Genomic DNA, 21,153 nt, shown 5'->3' with positions numbered 1-21,153 from the left:
CAGTTTTTATTATTGGCATTTATCGAGTGAAAATGGTTGAATTTATGCAGAAGACATGATCAGCATCCAGTTAAAGAGAAGGTGTTTTATATGCCCACAGGCTGGGCTCTATCTTAGTAAGGTTTTGGCCTGTTGATATATCAGTGCAGTATCTGATGTCTATGCGTCTGTGGGGGAATAACTGGCAAATTTCCCTGTCTGGTATTAATTAATAGGTCATGATGTAATGTTTTTCAAGCATTGCCGTCAGGGTGTATTTTGTTTGAACTGGAATTTGTACACCTGCCAACAACCTTGGACCCACAGGGCTTAACACTGTGATATCATTAAATTTTCTTGGAAGAATAACCTTCATAACATTTTATACAGTTGGTGTTGTATTGGATCCCTGTTACTGTCACCATCAATTTGCCAGCTCCACTGGTAAGTCACACCAGGCAAGAAGTGACAGTATTAGGGTTTCACTTGAGTGATATTTTCCCCTGTGAAGCTTTCTGGTTGAACTGTTATTTAGTGTGAACCACATCAACTGAGACTGTCATTCCAGGCAGCAGTGGGTATTACAATGCTGCCAGGATTCCATTGCCTGTTTTGATGGAGCCAAGAACATGTAGAAATTCTAACTGGTGTCTGTACTTGCAATGGTATTGCACTTAGAAAGACTGACTGAATGAAAGTGGGAATCGCGAGTTAATACTCTGGTGACATTTCCAGATCAGTGAATGATGAATCAATTGAAAAGAATAAAGATGTCAAAAAGAAAACAATAAATAAGGCAGTGAATGATATCTAATATAAGTTATGCATATGCACCTCATAGTATATTACATAACTCAAAATAAATGCAGTCAGTTGTTATAAATTATATTTCTTGTGTTATTTTTCCTTTGACTTTTCCTATCCTGTGCACTTCCTTGGAACGTTCAGATCTGCTACCAACCTGTGTTCAATGTTGCTTTAGAGCTGGCAGCAGGATTGTCTAATTTTTCCATCCTCCCTGTGATGAAGGGCCGGAATTGTTATTAGCACTGCCCATGTTGACATGATTTAGGTCAGAAGCTCATGCATGATACGGGAGAATCATGATGGAAACACTCTTCCAACCTTTCTAATACACAGGATGGTAAAAACATTGTCCATGCCACCAATATTATAAAATATATATCACAATGTATATACTAAATTATATAGTATATCAAAACAAGTTGTACATGATATAATTACCATATAGTGAGTAATATGTCATATTGTACCCATCTATCAAATTATAAAATCAGTAGCTCGGTATTCTCTGACACACTTCGGCACATTGTGGTTTCATATTTTGATGATTCAGTCAAGTAAACCGGGGCCAATCCGAACTGAGGAATCAGAAATGTATGAATCAAATGTAAGGAAAGTGGTTGGAAATTTACCAGTGAGAAACTACAAAGTTTTAAGGAAAGAGGCAGGCTTAGATGGTCAGTCAGAAGATGCAACTGAAAAAAGCTTAAACAGATCTCTCGGAATACTGAGTGGAAATTCTATGGTCCAGCATTTGTTTCCTCTGGCTACCTAACCGTGGGTTGAAAATGCAAATTCTGCTATAATAGAAACGGGGTAAAAATGACATAATCCCCAATAAATTGTCTTTTGTGCACCATAATTAAGATTTTTACTTGGGCACGTCAGCCTCTCTGAAAAGCCTGCTTTGCTGGTGATCTTTTTCCCAGAGCTCTCCCTCTGTCAGCTGAAGAAAGTTAATCAGCTACACCTGTGCCTGTGATTCCCATGATGCTACCATCTGAGCAAGCAGTGTGAAGAATTTCCCAACATTAAGATGATTTTCTCAGTGCAAGTGGAAGTATGCTTTCCCTCATGCCGTACTGGGATTTCTGAGTTTCTCCATTTTTCCGAATGATGGAGATGAAAGCCGGAGAATGCAATTGAAAAGCTGAATATTTTTTAATTCAGGAGTAGTTTAAAAGTAGTGAATACACCACCTGTGCCTTAATTAGTTCCCAGTGAGTAATCCTAAACCAATGTTGTTCATAGATTATGTATTTATTTTCATCAGTAAAAATGCCAAATTGTACCTTAACTCAGGCTATAATTGCTTCTCCAAATGATTTCAAGACATGCTGAAAGATAGATATAATCCGAGCTACCCATCAGAGTTATATTCAGCCCCTTGCTTTTGCTTCAAAGAGTTTAAGTCAGAAATATCGAGCTAGATTTTTAAAAAATTTTAGAGTACCCAATTTTTTTTTCTTCCAATTAAGGGGCAATTTAGCGTGGCCAATCCACCTACCCGCACGTCTTTGGGTTGTGGGGCTGAGACCCATGCAGACACGGGGAGAAAGTGCAAACTCCACATGGACAGTGTCCCAGGACCGGGATCAAACCGGGGTCCTCAGCTCCATAGGCAGCAATGCTAACCACTGCGTCACCGTGCCACCCTAAAAATCGAGAAAGATGATTAGAATCTATACTTCATTTTGTTTACACATAGAATTTCAAAACAATAACTGATAATGAGGTTTTGTATTCCAATATGAAATGCTTCCTGACCAAGCAACAAATATTTTCAGGCATTGATCATAGACCATAGACTTCCTCCAGTGCGGAGGGAGGCCATTTAGCCTATTGAGTCTGCACCGACCCTCTGAAAGAGCGCCCTACCTCAGCCCACTTCTCCACCCCATCCCCGTAACTCCACCCAACCTTTGGACACTAAGGGGCAATTTAGTATGGCCAAACCACCTAGCCTGAACATCTTTGGACTGTGAGAGGAAACCAGAGCACCCGGAGGAAACCCACGCAGACGGGGGGATCGTACAAACTCCACACAGTCACCCAAGGTCGGAATCGAACCCGGGTCCTTGGCACTGTGAGGCAGCAATACTAACCACTGTGCCACTGTGCTGCCATTGTATTCTGATGGTGCTGAAGTCCCTGACCAGGTAGTAATTAAACAATGATTGACCTGAGGTCTTGTTTATTTAACAATTAGACCTTGTATTCTTGAAGTCTATTTTACTAATGGCATAGCAGATTATGCATTGCTTGTTTGAGCACTTCTACATTTATGAAACAATGTATCAGATGTCTTTTATGGGAGGTCCATTAGATATACAAAGGTCAGGGCAGCACGGTGGTGCAGTGGTTAGCACTGCTGCCTCACGGCGCCGAAGACCTGGGCTTGATCCCGGCCCCGGGTCACTGTCTGCGTGGAGTTTGCCCATTCTCCCCATATCTGCGTGGATCTCACCCCCACAACCCAAAAAGATATGCAGGGTAGGTGATTTGACCACACTAAATTGACCCTTAATTGAAAATAAAAGATTTGGGTACTATAAATGTTTTTTTAAGTATATAAAAGTCCAGTACATTTCTGTCACTCTTCAAACTGTCCAAATTTTGAAAATACAATGATCTATTTCCTGCTGAATTCTCTGATTTTGATCATCTCTCCCCTCGAGCAGGAGCCAAGAAATTATAAGTAGCAGCCAATCTAGAGAATCTTTCCCAGTATTTTGATTCCAGAAACACCACTTCCTCTATGAGTTACCTGAACAGTGGTTTTAGAGAGACAGGCCAGATTAAGGACGATTCATTTCAGCAGCTCACCATCACAATATTGCACTAAGATCTGGGATTGCCCATTAACAACTATGTGAGATCAATGTGCGAATCGTACACTGTTTTGTAAATCCTTAACATATCACATTATGTGTAATAGTGTGTTATGTGTTTCCTGCAAGCTGCTGCTGTACAATATGTAGTACTGTGAAGATGGACTGAACTGTACAGTGGCCACATATCTCCATATGCCTTCAGGTCTTGAATACTTCTCCATATTCATCACTTTCTCATCTACATTACATCACCTTTACTGTGCTTGGTGAGCCCATCACAGTTTTAAAATGTCTAGTGTGAAGTAATTACAAACTCTATATTATAAAACATAACAAATGTCTGGTAGTAAATTTAACTCAGTATTTCAGTCTTGTAGTTCTGCTGAGGTTCGTAAGCCATTTTGTTCTCGTGGTTTGTGATGACATCCATGATGTGGAGATGCCGGCGTTGGACTGGGGTGAGCACAGTACGAAGTCTTACAACACCAGGTTAAAGTCCAACAGGTTTGTTTCGATGTCACTCGCTTTCGGAGCGCTGCTCCTTCCTCAGGTGAATGAAGAGGTATGTTCCAGAAACATATATATAGACAAATTCAAAGATGCCAAACGATGCTTGGAATGCGACCATTAGCAGGTGATTAGATCTTTACAGATCCAGAGATGGGGTAACCCCAGGTTAAAGAGGTGTGAATTGTATCAAGCCAGGACAGTTGGTAGGATTTCGCAGGCCAGATGGTGGGGGATGAATGTAATGCGACATGAATCCCAGGTCCCGGTTGAGGCCACACTCATGTGTGCGGAACTTGGCTATAAGTTTCTGCTCGGCGATTCTGCATTGTCGCGCGTCCTGAAGGCCGCCTTGGAGAACGCTTACCCGGAGATCAGAGGCTGAATGCCCTTGACTGCTGAAGTGTTCCCCGACTGGAAGGGAACATTCCTGCCTGGTGATTGTTGCGCGATGTCCGTTCATTCGTTGTTGCAGCGTCTGCATGGTCTCGCCAATGTACCACGCTACGGGACATCCTTTCCTGCAGCGTATGAGGTAGACAATGTTGGCCGAGTCGCACAAGTATGTACCGCGTACCTGGTGGGTGGTGTTCTCACGTGTAATAGTGGTATCCATGTCGATGATCTGGCACGTCTTGCAGAGATTGCCATGACAGGGTTGTGTGGTGTCGTCACTGTTCTGAAGACTGGGTAGTTTGCTGCAAACAATGGTTTGTTTGAGGTTGCGCGGTTGTTTGAAGGCAAGTAGTGGGGGTGTGGGGATGACCTTGGCAAGATGTTCATCGTCATCAATGATGTGTTGAAGGCTATGAAGAAGATGACGTAGTTTCTCCGCTCCGGGGAAGTACTGGACGACGAAGGGTATTCTGTCGGTTGTGTCCCATGTTTGTCTTCTGAGGAGGTCGGTGCGGTTTTTCGCTGTGGCGCGTTGGAACTGTCGATCGATGAGTCGAGTGCCATATCCCGTTCGTACGAGGGCATCTTTCAACATCTGTAGATGTCTGTTACGCTCCTCCTCGTCTGAGCAGATTCTGTGTATACGGAGCGCTTGTCCATAGGGGATGGCTTCTTTAATGTGTTTAGGGACACGGCGAAGAATCACTGAAACGACTACACAATGACATTAATAAGTTCCATCCAACCATCAGACTCACCATGGACTACTCTCCAAAATCAGTTGCATTCTTGGACACACTCGTCTCCATCAAGGACGGTCACCTCAGCACTTCGCTTTACCGTAAACCCACGGATAACCTCACGATGCTCCACTTCTCCAGCTTCCACCCTAAAGCCTTTTTCCGGGAACGCATTTTTACCAACTGGACTACCTTCACGACCCATGACGGCTGACCTTCGCGACCCACACCGGCCGACCTTCGTGACCCACGCCGGCCGGCCTTCGCGGCCCACGCCGACTGATCTTTGCGACCCATCATTTTGTCTTACCATGTTTGCTGCTGTCAAAATGGAGGAATGTGTACTGATGAGCAAACACACATGTGCATTGTGGCCGCATTTTTTTAATATGGTCGCGGCCTTTTTGAAGGGCGCTCGCAGCCGGCATTATTAAAAGCCAGCTGCTGCGGCTGTTGCACGCGAATTTGCACAATTGGGAGCACCGCGACGGATGGCTTCGCGACCGTCCCGACACCCGCCCACGACCCACCCGCAGGTCGCGCCCCCGACTTTGAAAATGCCTGCCATAGACAGTGGTGTGCTTGTCCAATTGGACTGAGATTGTCATAAATGCTGTCAGTTTGTTATAGAGGGTTTGCATGAAGCACCCTCCTTGAAATGAAAACCTTTCTGATTGTAAACAGTAACAAACCTGTCCACAGAGCCATCTATGTTAGCTTTAGCAAAGTGAATGGAGGCTGCTGTGTTGTAGCAGATTTCCAGTACAGTAAATGGGGACAAGTCTGCAAAGCTTGCTTTTCTACAAGAGGGCACTTCTGATGTTAATTATGATGCTATACTGAGTGTGACATTGCTATAAATACAGCTGGGACTTTTAAAAGCCTTCACCAGAATCAAAAATGTATCAGTAATATCATGGAAACAAATAAATCCGATAGCAGGTTTCAGTTTTGCCATAAAAAAAACTAAAAGATGACCTCACTTCTGCATAAAAAACTAAAAGGTCCTGGAAAAGCAGGATCCATCCTAATATAATTATTCTCTATTTTTGTTGAATTTTGAATATTTTAAAGAGTGCCAATGACATTGCTTTGGCTATTTTTATAGGCCACAAAGAAGTCCGAATTGAGTTGGTAAAAAGAAAAATATGTTTATTGCAAAGCAGTTATATTTACAATATAGATCAGAGCCCAGCTGGGTCTACTCTGTCAATTTCATACCCGGCCAACTTATTTCAAACTCAATCATGAACGTCCTCGGCTCCCCACCCGGTCGCCCAGGTACACCAATTCCCTTGCGTGAAATACGCACTTTTCTCTCTGCAGGCGAGCACCCGTCTCTGAGGAACAACGGAGGACCTCGTCCAAATAACTTAAGTGTTCCTGTTCTGTCGCCCCTGTGACTAACACATCGTCCATATACACTGCCACTCGTGGCAATCCTCTCAGTTTGTTTTCCATTACCTTCTGGAGAATGGCACAGGCGGACGACACTCCAAAGAGGAGTCTGGTGTACTCGTATAGGCCTCTATGTTTAGAATGTCATATTTACATGAGGCACAGTCCACTTTTAACTGTAAGTGCACATGGCTCATATCGGGTTTTGTAGATGAGTGTCCACCAGCCAGTTTGTGAATAAATCTATGACGCAGGGCATCAGGTAACGATCCAGCTGGGAGGCCCTGTTGACCGTCAACTTATAGTTCCCACACAATCTGACCATCTTGTCTGGTTTGAACAGCGGGACCATTGGTGCCGCCCAGTCGGCGAAACGCACTGGTTTAATGATCCCAAGGCCTTCGAGCCAGCTTAATTCGGTCTCAACTTTCGCTAACAAAGTATAAAGGACCGGACGAGCCCTAAAATATCTAGGTTGTGCATTCGAGTCTACCTGAATTTTGCCATGGCCCCTTTAATTTTTCCAAGTCCGGGCTGGAAAACCTCAGGGTATTTCCCTAGCACATCGTGTAGGCCCCTGGATCTCATTTTGAAAATGTGCTGTCAATCTAGGTGTAGGCACTTTAGCCAATCGTGCCTAGCAGGCTGGGGCTGTGTCCCTTGACTATGATCAATGGGAGTCGACTAACTGTTGCCTGTAAATTACCAGGGTCATTGTGTCTCCCGCAATGGCTAACTGTTTGCTGGTGTACGTTACTAACTTTGCCTCAGTATCCTGCAGATCTATCTGTTGCACCCCCATCTTTATCCTGTCAAAGGTATTTTCCAATAACCGAAAATGCGGCTCCCGTGTCTGGTTCCATGTCTAATGGATGACCATTAATTTGATTGGGGCCACTCGGGGTGCGGCAATGCAATTCAGTTATATACACTCCTCCTCTAGTTGGTCCAGGTAGAAGGTGCGAGCCCTTGGTTGGGACCCGGGTTGCTGGTTGACTTGTGCCTTGCACCGCCTGCAGCTCCTGCCTGCACATGCCCCACAACGCCTGGGCTCTCGCTCTACAGACGTCGGGAGGTATCCCATTGAGACATTTTAGTCCTTGACCCTTGTACCTGGCCCCTATAGTACTCGGTCCAGGGTGGGGTTTCAGTCCAGGGTGGGTTGGGGGGCACTCATTGGGAAGGGGAGCATCCTAGGGTGTTTACTTCCATCCCCTGGATCTCTTCTAATCCTCTCTCAGCACTTTGACGGGAAAGCAAAATTGGATTAGCCTGCTGAAGGTGTAGGAACGGTTCGGCTAGCAACTTCCTTTGAGTAGCCATGTTATTTACGCCGTAGACCAAATGGTCGTGCAGCACTTCAAAAAGAGTAGTTCCCTATTCTATTTTTTAAAATTTAGAGGACACAAATTTTTTTTTCCAATTAAGGGGCAATTTAGCGTGGCCAATCCACCTAACCAGCACATAGAATCATTGAATCATAGAAGTTTACAGCATGGAAACAGGCCCTTCGGCCCAACCAGTTCATACCGCCCAGTTTTTACCATTAAGCTAGTCCCAGTTGCCCGCACTTGGCCCATAACCCTCTATACCCATCTTACCCATGTAACTATCTAAATGCTTTTTAAAAGACACAATTGTACCCGCCTCTACTACTACCTCTGGCAGCACATTCCAGACACTCACTACCCTCTGAGTGAAGAAATTGCCCCTCTGGGCCCTTCTGAATCTCTCCCCTCTCACCTTAAACCTATGCCCTCTAGTTTTAGACTCCCCTACCTTTGGGAAAAGATGTTGACTATCTACCTTATCTATGCCCCTCATTATTTTATAGACCTCTATAAGATCACCCCTAAGCCTCCTACGCTCCAGGGAAAAAAGTCCCAGTCTATCCAGCCTCTCCTTATAACTCAAACCATCAAGTCCGGGTAACATCCTTGTAAATCTTTTCTGCACTCTTTCTAGTTTAATAATATCCTTTCTATAATAGGGTGCCCAGAGCTGCACACAGTATTCCAAGTGTGGCCGTACCAATGTCTTGTACAACTTCAACAAGACGTCCCAACTCCTGTATTCAATGTTCTGACCAATGAAACCAAGCATGCCGAATGCCTTCTTCACCACCCTATTCACCTGCGACTCCACCTTCAAGGAGCTATGAACCTGTACTCCTAGATCTCTTTGTTCTATAACTCTCCCCAACGCCATACCATTAACTGAGTAGGTCCTGGCCTGATTCGATCTGCCAAAATGCATCACCTCACATTTATCTAAATTAAACTCCATCTGCCATTCGTCGGCCCACTGGCCTAATTGATCAAGATCCCGTTGCAATCCTAGATAACCTTCTTCACTATCCACTGTGCCACCAATCTTGGTGTCATCTGCAAACTTACTAACCATGCCTCCTAAATTCTCATCCAAATCATTAATATAAATCACAAATAACAGTGGACCCAGCACCGATCCCTGAGGCACACCACTGGTCACAGGCCTCCAGTTTGAAAAACAACCCTCTACAACCACCCTCTGTCTTCTGTCGTCCAGCCAATTTTGAATCCAATTGGCAACCTCACCCTGGATCCCGTGAGCTTTAACCTTCTGCAACAACCTACCATGCGGTACCTTGTCAAAGGCTTTGCTAAAGTCCATGTAGACAACGTCTTCTGCACTGCCCTCATCTACCTTCTTGGTCACCCCCTCAAAAAACTCAATCAAATTTGTGAGACATGATTTTCCACACACAAAGCCATGCTGACTGCCCCGAATCAGTCCTTGCCTCTCTAAATGTTTGTAGATCCTGGGCGAAATTCTCCCCCAACGGCGGGATGCCCGCCGACTGGCGCCAAAGCCGGCGCAAATCAGACGGGCATCGCGCCGGCAAAAAGGTGCGGAAGTCTCCGCATCTTTGGCGGCCTAGCCCCAACATTGAGGGGCTAGGCCGACGCCGGAGGGATTTCCGCCCCGCCAGCTGGCGGAAATGGCGTTTGTTGCCCCGCCAGCTGGCGCGGAAATGCGGCGCATGCGCGGGAGCGTCAGCGGCCGCTGTCAGTTTCCCCGCGCATGCGCGGGAGCGTCAGCGGCCGCCGAAAGTTTCCCGCGCATGCGCAGTGGGGAGAGTCTCTTCCGCCTCCGCCATGGTGGAGGCCGTAGCGGAGGCGGAAGGGAAAGAGTGCCCCCACGGCACAGGCCCGCCCGCGGATCGGTGGGCCCCGATCGCGGGCCAGGCCACCGTGGGGGCACCCCCCGGGGTCAGATCGCCCCGCGCCCCCCCCCAGGACCCCGGAGCCCGCCCACGCCGCCTGGTCCCGCCGGTAAATACCAGGTTTGATTTACGTCGGCGGGACAGGCAATTCCTGGGCGGGACTTCGGCCCATCCGGGCCGGAGAATCCAGCGGGGGGTCCCGCCAACCGGCGCGGCTGGATTCCCGCCCCCGCCCAATCTCCGGGAGCGGAGACTTCGGCGGGGGCGGGGGCGGGATTCACGGCGGCCAACGGCCATTCTCCGACCCGGCGGGGGGTCGGAGAATGACGCCCCTTGTCTCTCAGAATACCTTCTAGCAACTTACCTACTACAGACGTTAGGCTCACCGGTCTGTAGTTCCCAGGCTTTTCCCTGCTGCCCTTCTTAAACAAGGGAACAACAATCGCCACTCTCCAATCTTCAGGCACCTCACCTGTGGCTGCCGATGATTCAAATATCTCTGTTAGGGGACCCGCAATTTCCTCCCTAGCCTCCCACAACATCCCGGGATACATTTCATCAGGTCCCGGGGATTTATCTACCTTGATGCGCTTTAAGACTTCCAGCACCTCCTCCTCTGTAATATGCACACTTCTCAAGACATCACTATTTATTTCCCTTAGTTTCCTAACATCCATGCCTTTCTCCACCGTGAATACCGATGAGAAATATTCATTCAGGATCTCACCCAACTCTTGTGGCTCTGCACATAGATGTCCTTGTTGATCCTTAAGAGGCCCTACTCTGTCCCTAGTTACTCTTTTTCCCTTTATGTATCTGTAGAAGCTCTTTGGATTCTCCTTTGCATTATTTGCCAAAGCAATTTAATGTCCCCTTTTTGCCCTCCTGATTTCCCTCTTAACTCTATTTCGACAATCTCTATACTCTTCAAGGGATCCACTTGATCCCAGTTGTTTATGTACGTCATATGCCTCCTTCTTCTTTTTGACCAGAGTCTCAATATCTCGAGTCATCCAGGGTTCCCTACTTCTACCAGCCTTGCCCTTCACTCTAAAGGGAATGTGCTTACCCTGAACCCTGGTTAACACATTTTTAAAAGCCTCCCATTTACCAGCCGCCCCTTTGCCTGCCAACAGTCTCCCCCAATCTACCTCTGAATGTTCCTGTCTGATACCATCAAAATTGGCCTTGTCCCAATTAAGAATTTTAACTTTTGGGCCAGACCTATCATTCTCCATAGCTATCTTAAAACTAATGGAGTTATGGTCACTTGTCCCAAAGTAATCCCTCACTAACACTTCTGTCATTTGCCCTTCCTTATTTCCCAAGACGAGGTCAAGTTTTGCCCCCTCTCTAGTCGGTCCATCCACATACTGAATGAGAAATTCCTCCTGAATACACTCAACAAATTTCCCTCCATCCAAGCCCCTAATGCTATGGCTGTCCCAGTCAATGTTGGGAAAGTTAAAGTCCCCTACTATTACCACCCTATTTTTCTTGCAGCTATCTGTAATCTCCTTACATATTTGCTCCTCAATTTCCCGCTGACTATTTGGGGGCCTGTAGTACAGTCCTATCAAGGTGATCTCTCCCTTCTTATTTTTCAGTTCCACCCATATAGACTCAGTGGGCGAACCCTCGGATATATCCCCTCTAAGTACTGCCGTGATGTTCTCCCTAATCAAAAACGCCACTCCCCCTCCTCTCTTAACTCCTGTTCTATCCTTTCTATAGCATCTGTACCCCGGAACATTGAGCTGCCAGTCCTGCTCCTCCCTTAGCCATGTTTCAGTCATAGCTATAATATCCCAGTCCCATGTGCCCATCCATGCCCTGAGTTCATCCGCTTTGCCCGTCAGGCCCCTTGCATTGAAATAACGGGCAGCACGGTAGCATTGTGGATAGCACAATTGCTTCACAGCTCCAGGGTCCCAGGTTCGATTCCGGCTTGGGTCACTGTCTGTGCGGAGTCTGCACATCCTCCCCGTGTATGCGTGGGTTTCCTCCGGGTGATCCGGTTTCCTCCCACAGTCCAAAGATGTGCAGGTTAGGTGGATTGGCCATGATAAATTGCCCTTAGTGTCCAAAATTGCCCTTAGTGTTGGGTGGGGTTACTGGGTTATGGGGCTAGGGTGGAGGTGTTGACCTTGGGTAGGTGCTCTTTCCAAGAGCTGGTGCAGACTCGATGGGCCGAATGGCCTCCTTCTGCGCTGTAAATTCTATGAAATGCAGTTTAATGTAGACTTTCCTTGCTCTCTGCCCTGCTTTCTCTGGTCATGCTTTACACACTCTCCCTTCCTGCCTTTTGTTTCCGTCCCCACTGACTTGCTACATCGGTTCCCATCCCCCTGCCACATTAGTTTAAACCCTCCCCAACTGCACTAGCAAACACACCCCCGAGAACATTGGTTCCGGTCCCACCCAGATGCAAACCGTCCGATTTGTACAGGTCCCACCTCCCCCAGAACCGGTCCCAATGTCCCAGGAATTTGAAACCCTCCCTCTTGCACCATCTCTCACCTTTGGGTTGTGGGGCTGAAACCTACACAGACACGGGGAGAATGTGCAAACTCCACACAGACAGTAACCCAGGGCCGGGATTCAAACCCAGGTCGTTCGCGTCGTAATCCCAGTTCTAACCACTGTACTTTGTGCCACCCCTCCCTATTCACAATATTTGGCTAGTTTTCGTAGCTTCATCAGAAATTCAGTTACGAACTTTCCTGGGGTCCTCTCTGTCGTGTTGAAATGGTATCTCTGCACTATAACAGATGGTTTTGGATTGAAGTGTTATGCTACCAGAGTTACCAATTCTTCAAAAGCTTTAGTGCCTGGAGCTGCAGGATATGCAAGGCTTTTTATCACTCCACAAGTATGAGCTTCACAGGCAGTCAGTCACATCTGTCTATCATCACCTGTGATAGTGTTCACCTGGAAAAAGTAATGCATGCGTTCTGCATACTGTGTCCAATCATTTATGCTTGCATCGCACACATCCAATCGCATGAACAAAGCCATTTTTCTGATGGAAAAAAATGATTCCAACCTTTGTCCAGCAGTGGAAAAGAGGTGGTTGTTCGTCTGATGATGTAGCAGCATCGAAAACAATGCAGTTTTATCCTCGTCGCCAGCTTTGTAGGCCATAAACAAGCCTGAATCGAGCTTGTAAAATGAAAACTAGGTTTATTGTGAAGCAATTATATTTGAAATATACATCAGATCCCAGCCGGGTCTGCTCTGTTGCTTCCATACCTGGCTGACTTTATAGAACCATAGAATTCCTACAGAAGAAGGCCATTTGGCACATTGCGTTTACACCAACCCTCTGAAAGTGCACCCTATCTAGGCCCACTCCCCTACCCTATCCCCATACCCCATAACCCCACCTAACATACACATCTTTGGACCCTAAGGAGAAATTTAGCATGGCCAATCCACCTAACCTGCACATCTTTGGATTATGCTACGAAACCGGAGCACCCGGACGCAACCCACGCAGACACGGGGGAGCAAGTGCAAACTCCACGCAGACAGTCACCCAAGGCCGGAATTGAACGCTGGTCTCTGGCGCTATGAGGTAGCGGTGCTAACCACTGTGCCTCCAAATATAGAACACAATCATGAATGTCCTCGGGCTCCCCGCCCCTTAGCGGGGGAGTTCATATTCGGCGACACTCATGAGGAGACTGATTGCTTCAACTCCATAGGTCTCATGTGGTTATAACAGCTGTTATTAAGGAGTTACCAGTTAATTCCGCTGTGAGCAAGCTGATGTATTTTTCAAAAATGTCTGGGTCCACCTTGGCTGAGCCTGGCTATTCTGAGCTCAGTTCAATTTAATGCTCTGTATAAATGAGAAATTGAGACCACAGGGGAGAGCAGTTATTCCCTGCACTAGGCCTTAAAGGCGGTCTAAATTTCCAGTGGTTTGATTTTGATCTGATGACATTTGTGAGAAACAGTAACCATGTCCTTCAGTACAGCCCTGATATGCCATAGGCATACAGAGAAGCTCAGACGTCTGCTGGCTGCCTCTTTTGCATTATATATATTGGGGCGGCATGGTGGTGCAGTGGTTAGTACTCCAGTGAGAACCAGCCCAGTTTATCCAACCTCTCCTCATAGCTAATGCCCTTCATACCAGGCAACATTCTGGTAAACCTCTTCTGATCCTCTCCAAAGCCTTCACATCCTTCTGGTAGTGTGGCAACCAGAATTGAACACGATACGCCAAGTGTGGAGTAATTAAGGTTCTATCCAACTGCAGCATGACTTGCCAATTTTTATACTTAATGTCCCATCCGATAAAGGCAAGCATGCCATATGCCTTCTTGACTACCTTCGCCACCTGCTTTGCCACTTTCAGTGACCTGTGGACCTCACATTTGTCAGGATTAAACTCCATCTGCCATCTCGCCACCCAAGTCTCTAACCGATCTATATCCTATATTTGTTTGCTTTGCCTAACACTTTGGGAACTGGTGCAGGTGGAAGAAAATTTATCCCACTGAGACCTTCCCTGGGAGGAGGAAGAATCCACTCTTGGAGTTGAATTGTTTTTAATAGACTCTGGATTTACTTAATGCCATTAACTTAGTCCCTTCAGACTGTCAGGCTAATGCCACAAGACATTTCTAATTTAGTGCCATCTGTATTGACTATTTAACCTAACTTAATAAAAAAGATACAAAAGTCATTCATAATATTTATAATAATTTTAAAGGTGAAACTCTTTCTATAAGAACATAAGAACATAAGAATTAGGAACAGGAGTAGGCCATCTGGCCTCTCGAGCCTGCTCCGCCATTTAATGAGATCATGGCTGATCTTTGTGGACTCAGCTCCACTCTCCGGCCTGTACACCATATCCCCGAATCCCTTTATTCTTTAGAAAGGCATCTATCTTTTTCTTAAAAACGTTTAAAGAAGGAGCCTCAACTGCTTCACTGGGCAAGGAATTCCAGAGATTCACATCCCTTTGGGTGAAGAAGTTCCTCCTACACTCCGTCCTAAATCTACCTCCCCTTATTTTGAGGCTATGCCCCCTAGTTCTGCTTTCCCCGACCAGTGGAAACAACCTGCCCGCATCTATCCTATCTATTCCCTTCATAATTTTATATGTCTCAATGTCTAAAAGCCAAAGAGGACAAAATGGCTGTGGTAAGAGGCCTGTGATATTTAATGGATAGAAATCAAAAACAGTGAACATCACGGTGAATGTGACCATATTAAATTGTTTTCACTGCTACTTGGTAAAGGTGTCAATCTGCTAAATGAATCAATTCCTGATTCAAATTAGCAAAGGTGTTTGTTAAAAAAAAGCTCCAAAACTCTTCTTATGACTGTGCAATACGATTTCAAGCCATATGTTTCTTCGCTGCCAATATTTATTGTTCCCATTTCCTTTTTTTCTTAGGCAGATCTGTAAAGAGTTCACAGACTTATTGGCTCAGGACCGCTCTCCCTTGGGAAACAGCCGGCCCTCAGCAATACTTGAGGACGGAGTCCAGAGCTGCCTGACTCACTTCAGCTTGATTACACATGGCTTCGGGAGTCCTGCCATCATTGCTGCGTTAACCGCCTTCCAGAATTACCTGGTGGAGGCTCTAAAGGGGCTGGATAAGATGTTCCTGAGCTCATCCAACAGCCATCCCTCAGGGGAATCTGGGACTAAAAGCACAGACAAAGAGTCCAAACATCGGAAATAACCAGGGACAGATGGCATGGACCAAACTGTTCTAATTATTAAAGAGATTAAACAGTCATTCAACGTGCAACTAAAAAAAAAAGGACAAAAAAAATTCATCAGGAGGATTGTGTGGAGATGGCTGCGCAGTGACAACATTCTAATTGAGACGCGGAAGATGCAGGAGAAAAGAGTTAGCCTGGTATTGTCAGGACCAAATCAGGCCTGGGCCGGGGCTGATCTCAGTCAATGATATGCACATTGAATTACCTTGGGGCAATTGATCCAGAATTTTGGAACATTAACATGGCAAGACATTAATAAAGCACAAGCTTGGAGCATCAGCCTCAGCAGAGCAAGCAAATAGTGTTCCATATGTATATATTTATTTATGTGTAATTAAATGGGAACTTTAAATAGACCCATGCAAGCTATTTATCTGCTGACCTGGTTTTCTGCTGTGAGTGATAGGAGATGAAGACTTGGTTTTAGATTTTTTTTTAACTTGAGGGTTCAGGCACAGAATAAGGACAGACTGGCAGTGTCTGTGTATAGGTTATTGTATTTTCTTGTGGAAGTGATGCACAGAGGAATATTTGTGAATGTGTTCCTGAACCATATTTTGAAAAGGTGACGTATGAGGTACGAGGTTATAAATCTCTTAATTTGTTTGTCTAGCGTGTTTCATAATTTGTTGAATAAATTGTGCTGCTATACAGAACATTTCTATTATATACTTCTTTCATGTAATGAAAACACAGTTGTCAGGACTTTGCAAAGAAAAAGGGTTAAGCTGAACCAATGTTTGAGTTTTAAACCCATGGGACAGATTGCCTTCTTAATAAAAGAAAATAATTTAAATGGTGCTAAACTTTAAATGTTCGCGTCGGTTTAATTTTGTTTTTTAAAGAAAGGAAAATTTAGAACCTGATGAAACCTACACCATCCAATTTTTAATTTTAACCTGACAGTAGCAACAATGACTTGAATTAAACATGGTCTGTTTGATACCCATACTAGGAGAAATTCTTTATTTGTTGGTGTGGTCAGTGTAACCAGCATAAGATGGCATAATTATCCTGTACCTGGTGTTCCATCATTTAAACAGCAATTGTGATAACAGCAAATAGAGGAGTTCACATCATCAAATCAACAGCACAAACATTGGGCTGCATATCAGACACAACAGGAGGTATATCCTAGACTGAAGTGCTGCTGTATGCTTTTCCTAGCGATCTGCTCTTCGTTTCTGGGCAGAAGATACACCTACATCCCATTCCGCTCCTGTGATGGTAAAAGGGAATTTCCAGTCTTGAAGCAGCAAAATACCACTAATCTAAATCAGATAATTACTGCAAAATAACCAAGATGGACTATCTTCATGACCAGTAAGATTTTGCTGGCATTCCTCTGGCAAATGCAGTCTTTTAAGGTACAAGCACATTCCATATTATAAATTCAAAACTGTGCCATTGAAAATGTATCTTAAAAATGAAGCATTGTACAATCCCGAAAAGCAAAAATACATTCTTGCAAGAATTAATATTGTTTCCAGTTTGCGGCTGATGAATCAAGAGTGTAAAATTATAAAATCAAAACTGTGCCATTGAGAATGTATTTTAAAAATGAAGCGTGGTACAATCTAGCAAAGCAAAAATACATTCTCAGGAAGAATTAATATTGTCTCCAGTTTGCCGCTGTTGAATCAGGAGTGTAAAATTAACCCTGCACAGTCTCAGCACGTATTAACATTGAAACTCTCAATATTTAAAAAACAAATAATATTGAAAGACACCATGTGGATCCAGCTCAGGTGTTTGAACCATTTTCTATAAACCCAAAAATAAGCTGGGCCGAGGAATTGGTGATGTCCTGAGTAAGTGGAATCCTGTTCTAAGCCGTAACAAAGTAATTATGAATCATTTTTCCTATCCCAATCCAAATAAGAAACCAATTAAAACCACTTTGGCCGTCAGGAAGTATTTGCAGTTTAAAGAGTCCTGATTAGTTTTACTCTTGTGATTGCGAATGGAATCCTGTTAGAAACTGTTTTGCTGATTTTGGTGTGGGAGGGCAATTCCATCCCAGATATGGAGCTGGCAGAACCAAGTTAAACTGCAAACTGCACAAGAGGAAATGAAGAAAGATTTAGTGAGACTGTTGGCTCCCTGCTAATATTAAAAAGATTAAAGATGATCTTGAAAATTATTTAGAATCACCCACATTCAGTTTAGATTGCTTAACAATTGAGTTTCATTGTACATTTTGCATTGACATGAAGCGAAAGCCCCTTTGCATTAACACCAAGTGTGAAAAGTAACTGAGTGGCAGAACATTTCTGCTCCGGCATGCACTATTTTTACAAACTGGATATGTTTTATTTGGTGATTTTGAAATTGTAAATAATTTGTTGTGGCCACATTTAAGGATTTGGCTTCTTGTGCCGACTCTTCTGCCTTTCTGTGGATTGGGACCTGAAATAGAGCCATGGGAATGAATGGCTTTATTGTCTTTGCCAAATTGGCAGCGATGATAATTAATAATGTATGCATTGGTATCTTATGGCATTGTTTCTGCATCTAAAGGAAAGGAAGCTTGTAATTTTAAAAAAAGGAGACAAGGGAATTTTCCAGAGCTGGTTCTAGGTTTTACGTGAATAGTTAAACAACTGGTTGCTGGTGCCTTCAGCTAAATGTGGGAAAATACTTACTGCTAAGGGTAAGGCCTGGTGAGAAGTGGCTTAATATGAACTGGAAGTGAGGAAGGAAAGACAGAAATCACTTGAATTTATCTAATGCCTTTCAGGACTTCAGGCCATTGAAACATCTATGCAGTGTTGCCACTGTTGTAGTGTCGGGAAATGCAGCTGTCAATCTGCACACAGCAAAGTCGCACAAACAGCAATGAGATGAAGCTACAACAAATTCCATTTCACGACAGGTGCCATTGGAACACGTGATTGGAGCACTACTTACACAGGGACAAGACTGCTCTTATTTGCAAGATTAAAACATCTAGTATTGCAACAATCAATCATGCCCCTTGGGGTTTATGGCACATTCATAACTTGAAAAGGCAAAATGGATCTCTTCACTTAGTGATTCTGTTGTATCACTCCTCCCCCTCTCCTCTTAGACTATTCTGACTCCGTGGGAAGCATCTGCACCAGTCGGAAAATGATCCTACTTGAGCATTGTGACTTGAAAAGTACTTGAAGCTGACTGATGACAGCTGGACTGAAGAATTAGTGTTTAATAGAAAGTCTAGCCCATTGTGTTTGAAGGCAGTAAAAACAGTAAAGGTGGCAGTTCTACACAAATAAGCTGCAATACTTGCTTAGAGCTCCACTAGTGGCAAGAAACTCTTATTGCAGCACTGAACTCTGGTTATGTGACATTTCTCAATTAGGTTAGTTGTGTTTCAAAATTATAAATTCTTTTTTATTTTTTAATCAGATTCTTATTCCTGAACAGAATTGTCTAACTTTTAAAAATAATGACAGTGAATAATCATATGAAAATAAGGAGGTAATTTGTGCAAATTAAGGATCTCACAACTTGAAAAGAAAGAATAAAACTTGCATTAGTGACAATCCTTTCATACCCACAGGACATTATTTGTTTATTTATGGTATGTGGGCATTGCTTGTAAGACCAACTTCAATTAGCCATCTCTAATTATTCTTGGGAAAGTGGTGGTGTGCCTTTTTCTTGAATCGCTACAGTCCCAGTGGTACAGGTATGACCACAATGATGTAAGCCAGGGAGTTCCAGGATTCTGATGCAAGTGACAATGAAGACATTACGACACGTGTGCAAGTCAGGACTGCATGTGATTCAGAGGGCTTGTGGCTTTTCCATGCACCTGCTCCCCTTGTTCTTCTTGGAGCTGGAGGCCATAAATTGCAAGGTGCTGCGAAAGACACCGGATGAATTGCTGGAGTAAGGGTTTGAGGGTGAATATTAGTCAGGACATTGGGAGAACTCGCTGCATTCCTTTGAATAACACCATTGGATCTTCTACATTCGGCTAAACAGACAGCAAAGGCTCAATTAACATCACGTATGAAAGACAGTACCTCCAACATTGAAAGAATTTAGCAATCCTAAATAAATATAACTTCAAGGACAATTAATAACCTTCAACTGCATGAGCTACAACAGCAAATACTTTTTCCAATGGGACATTCAACAGAGAATATAATTAGTTCCTGATTTATCAGTGAGTAAAGGAATATGTGCTTGGAGTTGCAAAAGTAATGAAAGCAGTCAGATTGGAATCTGACACAATAGTCGCGATGGGATGAGCTGGGGGGTGGGGTAGGAAAGGAAGTTACTCACAGTTTCCTTTGTACTCTTAAGTGCCCATATTCACCAATTTATTCATAGTATGTGACCCTGAAGAAAAACATTATAAAAAGCACATGGCGTAACCAAGTTCATGTTGGGCTCAAAGGAAAAGCACAAGGACTGTAAATCTAAAAGTGAGAAAGTGCTAAAATGCACAACAGAGAGATCATCATTGGAAAGAGAAAAAATAAGTTAAGATTTCTGGGAGCTTCTTCATCAGAATTATTAACAAACTGCCTTCTTGGCAATTTCAACTATTTAGCCTGAAAGTTACGCATTGATGCAGTTTTGTGACAGTTTTTTTTCACTGTTATGCAAAGGAGTTGTCACCCCCATGTATTTTAAACACATTGACATCTTGGCCATTATAGAGACATTTGGTGTATTATAGACAAGGGGCTGGATTGTCCGCTGGCGTGATTCTTCGTTTTGCCGGCAGCCCGGGGGTTTCCCGATGGCGTGGGGCTGCCCCACAGTGGGAAACCCCATTCACCGGCTGGCGTAATGGAGCATCCCGCCGGTGGGTCGGGGTAGAAATGTGGTGGGGCGGAGAATCCAGCCCAGGATTTCTCAGATCTCAGGATTTTATTTTTCTTTAAATATTTTTATTCGGCATCTTTTTCGCCATACAAAAATAAACATGAAAACAACACCAAAACAACCCCACCAATGTAAAACCTAAAACATTGACTTGTAATTAAAAAAACAGAAAGCAAATAAACAAGGCCCCCCCTCCCTCCCCTCCCTTAGCTTTCAAAGGCAACGAACTCCTGAAAGTGCATGATAAACAAACCCAATGAGTTGTAGAACCTTTCCTTCACCCCCCCCCCCCACCCCCCCTCCCCCTTAGCTCAAACTTCACCTTCCCCAGGGTCACAAATTCCAGCAGGTCCCCCCTCCACGCCGCGTCACAGGATGGAGAAGTTGACCTCCACCCAACAGGACCCGCCTAAGAGTCATCAGTGAGGCAAAGGCTAAAACATCTGCCCCGCATCCGCTTGCAATTCGGGCCGGTCCAACACCCCGAAAATGGCTTCTAGGGGACCAGTATCCATATCCATAACACCCGAGATAGTGCTAAATGCCTCCCTTCAATAACTTTCCAGCTTCGGGCAGGACCAAAACACAAGAACGTGGTTTGCGGGGCCCCTCCCACATCGCTCACAGACATCCTCCACTCGCACAAACAGCCGGCTCATCCTTGATTTTGTGAAGTACGCCCTATACACGACCTTCAATTGTATCAGCCCAACCT

At 44.6% G+C, this 21,153-nt stretch overlaps 1 protein-coding gene across 3 annotated transcripts in view; it reads left to right on the top strand.

Annotated features, from left to right (window-relative positions):
- The window catches only part of LOC140416755 (transcription factor AP-2-beta-like), a 125,496-nt gene extending 109,069 nt beyond the window's left edge, over positions 1 to 16,427 (top strand). For all 3 annotated transcript variants that reach the window (XM_072501149.1, XM_072501150.1, XM_072501151.1), the window contains exon 8: positions 15,280 to 16,427. In XM_072501149.1, the coding sequence (XP_072357250.1) occupies positions 15,280 to 15,571 (292 nt within the window). In that variant the 3' untranslated portion in view covers positions 15,572 to 16,427. The remainder of the gene's footprint in view (positions 1 to 15,279) is intronic.
- Positions 16,428 to 21,153: the final 4,726 nt, after the last annotated feature.

The sequence above is a fragment of the Scyliorhinus torazame genome, chromosome 1 (genome assembly GCF_047496885.1).
Source record: "Scyliorhinus torazame isolate Kashiwa2021f chromosome 1, sScyTor2.1, whole genome shotgun sequence".
Lineage (NCBI taxonomy): Eukaryota > Metazoa > Chordata > Chondrichthyes > Carcharhiniformes > Scyliorhinidae > Scyliorhinus > Scyliorhinus torazame.
This window is presented reverse-complemented; position numbering and strand designations above follow the sequence as displayed.